This window comes from Myxocyprinus asiaticus, chromosome 8, assembly GCF_019703515.2.
Source record: "Myxocyprinus asiaticus isolate MX2 ecotype Aquarium Trade chromosome 8, UBuf_Myxa_2, whole genome shotgun sequence".
In the NCBI taxonomy this organism is placed as follows: Eukaryota; Metazoa; Chordata; class Actinopteri; order Cypriniformes; family Catostomidae; genus Myxocyprinus; species Myxocyprinus asiaticus.
This window is the reverse complement of record NC_059351.1, coordinates 1,664,199-1,678,165: the sequence shown is the minus strand read 5'-3', so window position 1 is coordinate 1,678,165 and position 13,967 is coordinate 1,664,199. Positions and strand designations below refer to the sequence as shown.

General features: G+C 36.9%; 1 protein-coding gene across 1 annotated transcript; it reads right to left on the bottom strand.

Annotated features, from left to right (window-relative positions):
• Positions 1-1,384: 1,384 nt before the first annotated feature.
• sfrp2 (secreted frizzled-related protein 2) lies at positions 1,385-6,229 on the bottom strand. The gene is made up of 3 exons (XM_051705070.1): positions 5,558-6,229; positions 5,383-5,463; positions 1,385-4,020 (listed from the first exon to the last, which is right to left on the bottom strand). Exons 1-3 carry the CDS (start codon positions 6,057-6,059, stop codon positions 3,713-3,715), a joined length of 891 nt encoding a protein of 296 aa, XP_051561030.1. The 5' UTR covers positions 6,060-6,229; the 3' UTR covers positions 1,385-3,712.
• Positions 6,230-13,967: the final 7,738 nt, after the last annotated feature.

The window sequence follows — 13,967 nt, the reverse complement described above, 5'->3', positions numbered from 1 at the left end:
ATACACGTTACAATGTTTCACTTTGACACTTGACAAAATCTTTCCCACTCAAAGCATGGATGTAAGACAAAGTTGTATTGCAAAACTACCTATACTGGACATCCACTGCTTTGCTCCTTTCTAGATGGAACCAGTAAAGTAGATGTTTACATAAACTGGTCACATCTCAAAGATAGGGACAGCTCAACACTGCCTTGGGTAAAAGGCATGTAGATGTTTAAAACATTCTGAATTGAATTCGTCTAGTAAACTGGTATGTTTCATCCAGAAATAACAATTCTGTCATCATGTACTCATCCTCATGTTGTTCCAAACCTGTTTGACTTTTTTCTCTTTCGTGCAACACAAAGGAGATGTTAGGCAGAAAGACAGCCTCAGTCACCATTCACTTTTATTGCATCTTTAATCCTTTCAATGAATGTGAATATTGCCTAAAATCTCCTTTGTGTTCCACTAAAGAAAGTCAATTGCGTTTGAAACAACATGAGGGTGAGTAAATGATGACAGAATTGTCATTTTTGGTTGAATCCCTCTTGCTATACTTTGTGATAACTAGAGGGCACTAAAGACCACAAATAGCTACACCTTCAAGTGCAAATGGCTGATAATGATGGTTTGTTTCGTTTGAAAGGGTTTGTTTATGAGTGTTTTTATTTTTTATTTTTATTGTGTTTTGCATTAGTGTGTTTTTCAGAGAAAACCAACATTATAATCTGATCCACTAATATAATCTTTCTGGCCATAATGTCAAAACTGATACACACACAAACATAATGTATCTACATATAGAGTATGTACACAAATACACCAACCGGCCACTTTATTAGGTACACCTGTACACCTACTTATTCATGCGATTTTCTAATCAGCCAATCGTGTGGAAGCAGTATTGTGCATAAAATCATGCATATTCGGGTCAGGAGCTTCAGTTAATGTTCACATCATCCATCAGAATGGGGATTTTTTTTAATCTCAGACCCATATCTGCACGAATTTATGCACTGCACTGCATGAATAAGTAGATGTACAGGTGTACCTAATAAAGTTGTCGGTGAGTGTATATTTATACATATATATATATATATATATATATATATATATATATATATATATATATATATATATATATATATATATATATATATATATATATATATATATATATATATATATATATATATATATATATATATATGTATGTATATATATATATATGTATGTATGTATATGTATATATATATATATATATAAATACACATACATACATACATATACATATACATGTATATATATATATATATATATATATATATTCTGTTTATATATTATATATAATATTATATGTTATATACTATATATAACAAAGAAACAAAGGACACACTGCTTGTGATTTTTTCTTTATTTGCTGTTATTTTTGTTTTGTGTGTTATCTAAATTCAAGTTATACAAATCATCAGTGATCAAGTTACATATGACAGTGGATGTTAATAAATGCACCAGTCCTCTTAACACTGATATAACGATGAACATTTTGTTACTGTGAGAAAAAAAAAAAAAAAAAATCTAATGCTACAAGTTTTGTACAAGAATAAAAATCTTATCTAAATATTTACAGAGTATCACCAAGTTTAGATATTATGAGATTTTTTTTTTCACTAACCAATCTCTGCATAATAAAATTCAATTGAATCAGCATTGCTCATACATCTGGGCAGTCTGAGACAGAAAAGTAAAGACAGGAAAAAATATGTCTCTGCGGTTTTACCAGCATGTGACTTTCCTCTAATATTGGGTATTCATTGGCCAAAAACATAAGTACACAACTAACAACTTTGAGAGCATAACAACAAATAGACCCCTTTAGTACAACATTATCACCACAACTGACACAGGAAGGAAATAAACAAAAACAATATAAAATTGCTTATTGTAATTCAAAGAGCATAACACAGGAACAGTGCAGTATTTAGGTTCAAGTAGAGAGAAGTCAAAAACACAGAGAAAAAACACATGCATTTGTAGGTCTACTGAACATCTTTATCTAGTCTGGGCAGAAGTTAAAGCAGTCACATTAAAGGGATAGTTCAACCAAAAATGAAACCTCTCATCATTTACTCACCCTCATGGCATCCCGGATGTTTATGACTTACTTTCTTCTGCAGAACTCAAATAAATATTTTTAGAAGAATATTTCAGCTCTGTAGGTCCATACAATGCAAGTGAGCAGGTGCCAAATCTTTGAAGCTCCTAAAAGCACATAAAGGCAGCATAAAAGTAATCCATAAAACTCCAGTGGATTAATCAATGTCTTCAAAAGTGATATGATAAGTGTGGGTGAGAAACAGATCAATATTCAAGTCCTTTTTTGACAGAAAATATTCTCCCACCCAGTAGGGGGCGATATGCATGAAGAATGTGAATCACCAAAAACACAAGTAGAAGAATGTGAAAGTGGAGATTGACTGAGCAAGGAGGATAAATTATAGTAAAAAAAGACTTAAATATTGATCTGTTTCTCACCCACACCTATCATATCATTTCTGAAGATTGATTTAACCGCTGGAGTCGTATGGATTACTTAAATACTGACTTATGTGATTTTTGGAGCTTCAAAATTTTGGAACCCATTCACTTGCATTGTATGGACCTACAGAGCTGAGATACTTTTCTACAAATCTTCATTTGTGTTCATTAGATGAAAGAAAGTCATACACATCTGGGATATCATGAGGGTGAGTAAATGATGAGAGAATTTTCATTTTTGGGTGAACTATCCCTTTAACTTACATGATCATGCTCCAGAGGCTAGTTTCACTGGATCATTTTTAAAACATTGAGAATAGAGCCAGCTATCTCATTGTGCTGATAAAAGTACTTATAGCAAAATTACTTATTTAAACACACTTATTTTTTTGTTGGCAGAATAGAAACCATGTATCTCATGCATTCCTTAGAAACATGTTTCTTAACCTTATTTGTTACAGGGTGGTGGGATCTATAGCAAATAGAATGGCTTTGGAGACTGCTACTGTATGCCTCTACCCTTGAACAGATCGGCACCTGTGCAATGACATGCACTCTGTTCACCATCAACATTTGTATGTGACTCGTGACTCATAATTAATTTGAGTTGGAATTCAGGATAATATTCTGCCTACCAGAAATCTTCACACCTACCATTTCAAAGCCTCACTTAGAATTTAATTTCATTTAATGTCTCCTGTAGGTATACTGTAAGTATGATGTGAGTTTTGGACATTCACTTGCTATCATACTCCAGTTGCAAACGATAACCTTGCATTCAGAAAATTGACAGAGCTTTGTTTCATAATTATGCCAGCAGAGGAAGAGCATATGCCAGAAAAAAATCGTGTACGTATTATGGTTTGAGACACTACGGTTAACTGTGAAAGAGGAGAAGAACGGGTTATGCTAGCGTGCAAGCTGTGTTCAGATTAAATTTGACAGGTAGAGTAAATCAAACTCATGAGGGGATCATAAAAGGCAAGTGGAACTGTGATGAATCTATGGTTCGTCCCTTTTGAGATTTACCCTGGGTGACAGCTCTGCCATTCTGAAACTTGAGCTCTACTGGCCAGCTCTTAAAATGGTAATTAAGGTTTTGAATGAAATTTTACATAGACCTATGGTATTGTTATAGGTCTTAATTTTCAGAAGATAATTTGATTGCTCAGAACATCAATGAGCATTCCTAGCACTGAAGCTTACGAATACTGCGAGAAATTCTCTTAAACTCTTGTTGACCCCTTTGCCAGCGTTTCAGCGACGTGATAACCAAATTTCCATCCATCTTCTGGCCCATCACCAGATAGGCGGCGTTGATGTCATTCATTTCGTCACACACACACTGAAGGCCATCTTTCAGCCAAAGCACTGTCTTTCTGAGGTCACGCTCAGTGACACCACCATTCAACTTGTAGATGGTCTTGCTCTTGCTTTCTGGAATGATCTTGGTGTCTCCATTCATGTAGGAGATCTCCTTGACCTTGATCTTTAGAGCTATTATGTGATTAAGATTGAAGGTTGTGTTAGAGTGAGACCTGGACAATGGTAATGGACAACTGCTTGAACTCAGGTTAGTCCAAATCTAAGAATGCATTGTTTCTGAATAACTTTGGTTAACATGAATGGGCAGAGTGAAAACAGGTTCCTCTAAACTCTAAACAAATGTTCCTCAATTGTTCTTTACAAGTAACCCTCTTCTCATCAAAGACCAATTTCCACTGTATATGGTTCTGTACAAGCTAGGGTCTTTGAATGTTAAAAAGTTATTGATGTTGTTATATTATGGGTTCTTCACATCAGCATTTTGGTGTCTGGGCTCTTTAAAGCACCAAAGAACAAAACAATAAAAAGTCCTTTGTGGAACTTTCTACTATGGCAGTGATTCCCAATCGGGGGTATGTGTACCCCACAGGGTACCTAAGCAGGTTCTAGGGGGTTTGTGAAAAGAATTGAATTTTTCTATGTTGAACCTAACAACATGTATGGCTTAAAAATAAAAAATAAGGATTAGGGATTGGTTAAAATATACAATTATAGATATAGAAATATAGATTTTCCAATAAATCATGATGTTCATTTGAACAATCCCGATATCGATCTTTTACTCTATGTGTGTTGAGAGTAAAGTTTGGTTTGACAAAAACAACAAAACAGAAAAAATAATCCTAATCACAAGTAACCATGTGCATCCTCCCTCGTTAATATGTGCTCATTTCTAGTTGATTTAACCCATAAAAATAACTTTTATCTGTGCATCTTAATTTTTTACAGGTAAATTTAGTCAGATTATTTTTTTTATTGAATTAAACCAGTTAATGTAGATGTTCCCAAATGAAGCAAAAATTATTTTTACAGTGTGGAATACATGGAATTTGTACATTTTTAAAAAGCCACACACACACACACACACACACACACACACACATATAAAGATTACATTTACATTTCGTAATTTACCAGGTTAGAAGGTCCCCTGTATAATTAACAGCTTTAGCTGAGAAATAATTTCTTTGAAATGTCAGCAAAATGGACATTATAACTTAAATATACCCAAATTAATCTGAATTGATTCTGAATCTAATCTAATTCTTCAGTCTTTCCCTAATGGGTATTACTATAAAGATGAAGCCAATACTGATTGATAAATAATAATAATTTGTAGTTATGTTAAATGATATTTAGTCTTTGGTACACATCTTTGGTTTCGTGTTGATGAAGTGGCACTTGAGCCTTAGAGATGGAGCTGTGGGGGAACTTAGGGCAAAAAAAAGTGTAAAGCGGTGATACCTAGGGCCTAGGATATAAAAAATACTTATATATTCAGACGCCTAAAGCAAACATAAAATATAAACTTACCAAAGTCATTCTTGCAAAGGTTGTCCACTATTTCGTGGTCATTATCAGGCTTTTCTTTGCAGGCATCACACACCCTTGGAACTGTCCAAAGAAAGATCAACATAGAAGTACAGGTAAAAAGAGAATATGAATTTAAAAAAAAAAAAAAAATTGACTTTCAAAAAAACTTTCCTACCTTCTTTAGTGACGGGCACTAAAGGATCTCCACCACCAGTTGGTATGCACAGGTCATTATCCAAAGGAAAGTGCTGGCAGTCCAGCATGTCCGGCCATGGGAACCCAAAAGCGGCCATCACCGGAGCGCAGCCGCTCTTCACGCTCTCACACAGTGACCTGCACGGCTGAATCGGTTCGTCCAGATCATCCAGACACACCGGAGCGAAGAGCGAGCAGAGAAACTTCTTGGTGTCCGGATGACACTGCTTCTGCACCAGAGGGATCCAGGAAGATGCCTGCTGCAGAACCTCGTTTAGGGTTTCGTGTCCGAGGAGGTTGGGCAGACGCATGTCCGTGTACTCGATATCATGACACAGGAGCAGGTTTGCAGGTATGGGTTTGCAGTTGCTCTTCTTCTGGAAAAGCTCGGGCTGACCGAAGGCGTATAATCCATGAAGCGCATCTAGATATCCAGGCAAGGAAAGCGCAAACATCAGTGCCAAATATACTCGCATGTTCATAAGCGTTGAGCAGAGAGAACTAACGTGTAATGATGCCAGCTCAGCTGCGCGTTATTCTCTGTACTCTGTGTGCCAACCTGTTCTCACAGAAAAGTCTGGGCGGAGTGAGAGCAAGCACAAAGATGTCCACTGCTCAAGTTTGCCTCCTTCATAGGCTGTCTGAAAACATATCTGACTGCAGAGACACCATAGGCGCTTCAAAACATACAAACACGTGTTAAAGAAATGTCTCGTGATCTATAAGCTCAATCGAAAGCATTTGTAGCATAATGTTGATTACCACAAAAAAATGATTTCAACTTTTCTTGCAAAATAAATAAATAAAATAAAATAAAAAAATCTGGGTTACAGTGAAGCACACACATCGGAAGTGAATGGGGCCAATTCGTTAACATTAAAATACTCTTTTAAAAAAGTAGGCCTATAATTTGATTTTAGAGTGATAAAATTGCTTACTAACCTTTTCTTTGTAAGTAAAGCTGTAATAAATGGCAGGCTACAGTTTTGTTGCCATGATGATATAGCAATGTAAACCCTAAAGCCCTAAAATAACGATTTAAACAACTTTACAGTGCAAATATTAAAAGCTTTTATTAAATTATAAGCATCACATTTCTGCATTTAAACCCTCCAAATAATGGCCCCATTGACTTCCATTGCAAGTGCCTCACTTGAACCTCGATTTCTGCTCTTTTTTTAAAGTAAGAGGGTCGGGTCTGATTTATTTTTTTGTGGAATCAACATTATGCCACATATGCTTTCGACTGAGCAACACAACTCGACTGAAGTGCTTCTGGCATAGGAAGGAACTCGGTCGCAACTTTGTGACGTGCGGGCGCAACAATGTAGCAACCTTCAAAGACTGAATGCCACAAATGCTGTCCATTGACCTCAACCTGTACTGAACCTGGAATCTTCTTTTAACTAGGCCTACACATATCATTAGTCCAGTAAGTATTTTTGTAATATCATAAATGAATACCATGAACACTGTAATATAAATGTGTGACCTCTAATTGAATAATTCATAGCCAATTATGGTTATGGCAATCATAGTTCATCAGAAATAAAATATAGATTATTCTGTAGTGCAATGAGTGTCTTGTAGGTTGTTGAAGACTTTTCAAAATGAGGGCAAAGCCAAGAAAACATTCATGTAACTGATTTATTCTTTGAACATTAGAAAAATAACAACAAATGAACACGGACCATTGTATTTCCATTACTGGAGTTAATAATAGTATTACTGTAAAAAAACTAAAACAATACAGTGGGTTTAAGAGTCCACTTGTGAAATGCTTCAATATTGTATTTTTCTCAATTAATACAGTTTTTGTTTTCATTTTACATTATTTTATCAGCATTGATTATTGAAAAGTTGAATTGTAAAATGAACATGAAATTTAAAATTTGATAGTATCTGATAGTATCACCCTTTAATTTTTTTAATGACAGCATGCACTCCAGCTGGTATGTAATCCATATGTTTTTTTTGTTTTTTTGCAAAACTTGATGTTATCCCAGCATGAATTGACATCTATGTTCTATGATAGATTTTTGATCTATGTTCAAAGAGCATCTTGTGTACTTCAACAAGCTTGAACTCCGGAAAACTGACCTTTCACACAAAGGAGTTAACACAGTAAATGTCGTAAATTTGTTTATTTGATTAGAATCTTTCATATTTCTTATACATTTTACATCATAGTTTCTTTTTTTTTTAATATAGCTTCATAAAACTGTCTATATAATATATGTTTTTGAAAATAATGCCATGGATAATATATAATATCATATCATATCTACAACCCCAATTCCGAAAAAGTTGGGACAGTATGAAAAATGCTAATAAAAACAAAAAGGAGTGATTTGTAAATTATATTCACCCTTTGCTATATTGAAAGCACTAAAACTAAACATTACATGATGTTTTTGCTTTTTTTGAAAATGTACAGTAATTTAGAATCAGATGATTGCAACACACTCCTAAAAAGTTGGGACAGGGCAATTTAAGACTAATAACAATTTAACAAGGCGATGTGAAACAGGAGATGTTAAACAGGTGAGGCAATCGTGTCATAGTATATAAAGAGCCTCCAAAAACAGCCTAGTCCTTCAAGAGCAAGGATCATTCGAGACTTGTCAATTTACCAACAGATGCTTCAGCAAATAATCCAGCACTTTGACAACAGTGTTCCCCAAAGACAAATTGGAAGGATTTGGGGCATTTCACCCTCTACAGTGCACAATTTAGTTAAACGATTCAAGGTCAAATCTCAGTGCGTAAAGGGCAAGACGAAAACCACTTCTGAATGCACATGATCTCTGATCCCTCAGACATCACTGTCTTAAAAAACATCATTCATCTGTAATGGATATCATGAATATGGGCTTGGGATTACTTTAGTAAACCTTTGTTAGTCAACACCATTCGCCGCTGCATCCACAGATGCAAGTTAAGACTTTACTATGTAAAGGAGAAGCCATACATCAACACTGTCCAGAAGCGCTGCCGACTGCTCTGGGCTCGGTCTCATCTTAGATGGAGAGTAGAACAGTGGAACTGTCTGTTTTTGTCCGATGAGTCCACATTTCAAATAGTTTTTGAAAAACACAGCTGTCGTGTTCTCCGGGCCAAAGAGGAAAAGGGTCATCCAAGCTGTTATCAGCGTCAGGTCTAAAAGCCAGTGTCTGTATGGGCCAGGGGTGTGTCAGTGCCCATGGCATGGGTAACTCGCACATCTATGAGGGCACCATTAATGCAGACAGATATGTACACATTTTGGAGCAACATATACTGCCATCCAGCACCGTCTTTTCCAGGGACGTCTTTTCAGCAGGACAACTTCAAACCACATACTGGCCAGATAAGCAGAGAGTGCGGGTGCTAGATTGGCCTGCCTGCAGTCCTGACCATCTCCAATTGAGTATGTGTGGTGCATTATGAAGCGCACAATACAGCAACGTAGACCCCATACAATTGTGCAGCTGAAGACCTGAATAATGGATAAATGGGGGAAAATTCCACTTTCTAAACTTAAACTTGTGTCTTCAGTCCTAAATGCTTAATAAGAGTTATTAGAAGAAATGGTGATGTTTCACAGCGGTAAACACTCGACTGTCCCAACTTTTTTGGAGCGTGTTGCAATCATCTGATTTGAAATGAGTGTATATATAAATAAAAAGGTTAAAACATCTTATAATGTTTAGTTGTAGTGCTTTCAATATAGCAAAGGGTGAATATAATTTACAGATCAATCCTTTTTGTTTTTATTAGCATTTTTCATACTGTTCCAACTTTTTTGGAATCGGGGTTGTACCCATTTACTTAATTATTTGCTGGCTGGTTAAAACTTTAATGCAGATTTTCTACTGGTTCATAAGAAACAAAATGTATTGTCTCCCCTTCTCTTTCTGCTTAACATGCTACTTGATCATGATGATGATTACACATTGACAATATTATAACAATATTTTACAGGAAAATATGTAAGTTATTCACGCATATTTGTTATTTGATTAATTGATTTATGAGCTGCAGTTAAACTTTCCTTGGTAGCTCTCTGTATTTATACATATTCTTTGGTGAGTGATACTTTGGTCTTTACCCCCATTTACACTCACAGTAATCTGTCATCGTTAAGGAAAATTATGTGGAGTAGTTCATAAGTTTATACAATCTTGACATCATTTTTCATGTTAAGAAGTGTGAGAGTGAGAGAATAAGAATTACATTCCTAGAATCATGGGAGAGAGAGAGAGAGAGAGAGAGAGAGAGAGAGAGCTGTTGAGTGAATACTGAACTCCTTTCTGCAGTAGGTGTGGTTCCTATATCATTCATCACTCTGTAGGGTCCTGATTTAAGCCACTGAGAGTGGGTCACACAAACAAACCACCCTACCCTCATCTGTCTAAAGTTAAAGGAAGCTTACAGTGGAGCGCTATAAGTCTGAACCACAGGATTCTTTAAGGGGAGCCAAAGCATGTGTGACCTGTTAAGTGTTCAAGCAACACTGTTGTCATTGTTTATAAATGGTGTGTTTACATAGCAATGTTATTAGCATAGTGGATTCTTTGGATCTCTCTTGTCACCAGGTTTACATGTAACAGTTTCTCTTTAAGTTCTCGTAAAGAAAATCCCCTAAAGCTATGAGAGGTCATAAGTTCAGAGGCCCCCGTTGGTGGGTTTTCCTCTAAAGTGATAGCTTTTGGTCTTTATGACAATTAGACAATGCTCTGACCAGAAAGTGTTGCTCTCTTGGAGACCTGAGTCCTCTATTTGCCCTTTTAGTTTCTGTTGTGTTTATTTGTCAAAATGAATGTCAGACCAAGGCGAAGGGGTTCCTAAAATTGCTCTGATACCAGATGGGGTTTTTGTAAAGTTTGCATCAGTCAGGGACTTGACAGACAGTGATGCTTTATTTACAGCTGATTTGTCTATTTATTTTGGCTAAATAGTTAGAAACAGCAGTTAATGAAAAAAAATATTAATTAATTAATAATAATAATAAAAAAAAGACTTTAACTGTTGAACATTGGAACCTAATTTATTTTTTGTTGTTGCCCTAAAACACTGAACAGCGTTCTGGCCAATTACTGAATCCTCACTTGTTATCATGCTTGCTCACACTTGTTTTAACTAGGGCTGTCAACCAATTACAGCTTTTAATCAGATTAATTACTTGACATGCCCATTAATCAAATGAATTGCAATTATTCGAAAGATCAATATTTGCTGAGAAAGATTATATAAAATTGGGTACAACGAGGCTAAAGGCACACCTTAAAGAAATTTTCCTTTTTTTTCTGGTCACAAAATGTATCAAAAAAAGATGTCTTTTTATTGAATATTAATGGAGCAACAAGGTGGTGAGAGGAACGTTTATCCCACACTTGGGGTAAAAGGCCCTCAGGTGGTTTAAAGTGCTATCATGTAGATAGGGGCAATACTTATAGTGCATAATTGGTCAACTAATGCAAATAATGTTGAGACAGCAAGAGGCTTTTTTGTGTAATTAATATAATTTCACTTCACAATCACTTTGAGCAAAACTGAAAATAACAAATACTCTAAGTATTTTGTCCCAAAATAAATGTAGCTCTTGTTGATCTTGTTGCAGACAATAAAATCACCAATTGTTCAATATAAAAGGTTATTTTAGAAGTCACTATACTGTATTGTTTATTAACATATATTTCAATACAGTATAAGCCTATAGTCAACAGCAATCCACTTTGCATTGGAATTCGTCAGTCTGACCTGTACTCACACTGTTCTTGCATTCCGTCTGTGCTATTTTTAATTGTTTGGTCTATGTACATCATGCATCAGATGGACACTTTTGAAGTCTATCACTGGTTTTCAGCATCAGGAACGCTGTTTTTTTAGTCAAGTAAAGTCATTTTTATTTGTATAGCACTTTTCACATTACACATCATTTCAAAGCAGCTTTACAGACAATTACTGTATGCTGTAATTTCTGTATTTAATGTCTTAAATGTTAAAGAATCCTCATTGAGCAGTTGACATCCTCAAAAACATCATTGAAAATCATGCCTTGAAATTATTTGTCTTTAATTGTATTTGTCTTCAGGCCACCAGAGAGCAAGCCAAGGCTGACTGTGGCAAGGAACCCAAAACTCCACAAGACATTAGTTAATGGAGATTAAAAACCTTAGGAGAAACCAGGCTCAGCTGAGAATGCCAGTTCCCCTCTGGCTAAACAGCATAACAAATAATGCCAATATTAGTTATCTATGTGTAATAAAAGTCATGTGTTAATTGAGTAAACTGAGTAGATTTTTGGTGGGCAGTATTTGAAACTGAAGATTAAGGATTAAGTGTCTTTGAAGTCCCTCCCGATTTGACTGCGGAGGTGCACGTAGATGCAGTGTCCTTTGTGATATAGCTGATAAAGTCTTTAGTTGGCAGTAATTTATTGTCTATATCTTTTGTCATTTTAAGAAAAGTAATGCAAGAATTGGTCAGAGTGGTCAGAATTACTCACTTTCCAGTTGTATTTCAGTTAATAGCTGTTTATTCACAGTGTTGTAGTCCATCCTAAGACCTAAGATTATGCAGGCAGTGGTCAGTGAGGTGTGCCTTGCAGTCCAGCTGTAAGCTTGTGGCAGTTAATTTTTTTAGTGACGTTCAACCTAAAATCCTGTCTACACTGGGCGCGTCCATTGACGCTTAAGACTGTCTACACTGGAAGTGTTTTGTCCATTTATTGTCGCTGCAAAGAATGCGCCGCAATGGACAATTCCAGTGTAGACAGCATAATTAATTATAATGGGGCTCTATTACTTTTGATGCAATGCAACGCGCCACTTGCGTCCGGTGTAGACAGGGTATAAGACTGAGGTGCAGGCAGTGGACAGTGAAGTATCTATTGCTGTACAACTGGAGTTGACAGCAGTTCATCCTCTGTGAAGTCCACCGTAGTAGACTGAAATGATGCAGACAGTGATCAGCGAAGCGCCCCTGGCTGTCTGGCTGGCACAAACTGCAATTAGTAGTCATCACTCAGCGACACATAGTGGTGGGAGTGGGACATCGGGCTAGACCAAAGCTAGGTATAGCAGGCTCTGGTAACCTCGGGATATGTTTCCCAAGGATAAGACAGGTAAACAAATGGAATAATATTAGTAAAGATGCCATTTACTTAATTTTGAAGCAGAGTAATAGAATATGATAAGAGTTTTCTGTTCCAGCAGACCTGACTAATGCAGCATAATTACGATTTGAGAGATAAATTAGATGTATGTCTGGCTGAAGAGATGAGTCTTTAATCTAGACTTAAACTGAGGAGTGTGTTTGAGTTCCTGTTAGAAGGTTAGATGAGATGTGTTAGGGTGTTAGAGGATAGGACCATACTCTCTTCTATCACCTTCCATTTTGGATGGTACTGGGAGTGGGGCATGGGACCATCAGGTAGTAGATGGAACACACCTGTGTAATGAGCTCTGGCTTGGTTTGTGAAGGACTGGTGTGTACTGGAGTCCTTGCTGGATTTCTCCATACTGGACATGATGTTTATTTATGGTTTTGCCTTGGATTTACTTGAATTTTCTTGGACAAATTAATCCCAAAAAAACTACTTAAAACTTGAACTAAGGAGAGTCAGCTTGGGCTGGCCATCCACATGAGCAGGACTATGGCTGGTGTTGTTTTAAGGTGACGGCATCATTTGCTATTACTCTCTACCCTCTCCTCGCTGGGCATCACAGGAACTGTGCTTGACTGGTTTAACTCCTATCTCTCAGGTAGGTCCTTCAAGGTAGCCTGGAGAGGTGAGGTATCCAAGCCACATCAGCTACTCACTGGGGTACCTCAGGGATCAGTGCTTGGGCCACTGCTATGCTGATGACACGCAACTCTACTTGTCTTTCCAGCCCAACGACACCACAGTGACTGCTCGAATTTCTGCCTGCCTGGCAGACATCTCGGCCTGGATGAAGGAGTACCACCTGCAACTCAACCCAGCCAAGACTGAACTCCTTGTCTTTCCAGCCAACCCTGCTGTTGAACACAACATCACCGTGCAGCTGGGTGCAACTACAGTAACGCCTTCCAAATCGGTCAGAAATCTAGGGGTAACCATCGATAACAGACTAAATTTCACAGACCACATCTCAAAGACCGCAAGATCATGTAGCTTTACACTCTACAATATCAGGAAGATTAGACCCTTCCTCTCTGAACATGCCACACAACTGCTTGTCCAGTCACTTGTCATAACTAGACTGGACTACTGTAATGCACTCATTGCAGGCCTCACTGCATGTGCAATTAGACCCCTGCAAATGATCCAGAATGTAGCAGCACGTCTGGTCTTTAATGAACCAAAGAGAGCATGTTACACCACTCCTTGTCTCTCTCCACTGGCTGCCAGTTGATGCACGTAC

Bases quoted from the DNA above. Each gene is read 5' to 3' on its own strand.
- sfrp2 (XM_051705070.1), bottom strand. From the start codon at position 6,059: ATGAACATGCGAGTATATTTGGCACTGATGTTTGCGCTTTCCTTGCCT. The intron at 5,464-5,557 runs GTAGGAAAGTTT...TTCTTTGGACAG, and splicing joins AGTGCCCGTCACTAAAGAAG to TTCCAAGGGTGTGTGATGCC. The intron at 4,021-5,382 runs GTAAGTTTATAT...ATCACATAATAG, and splicing joins CCTTTGCAAGAATGACTTTG to CTCTAAAGATCAAGGTCAAG.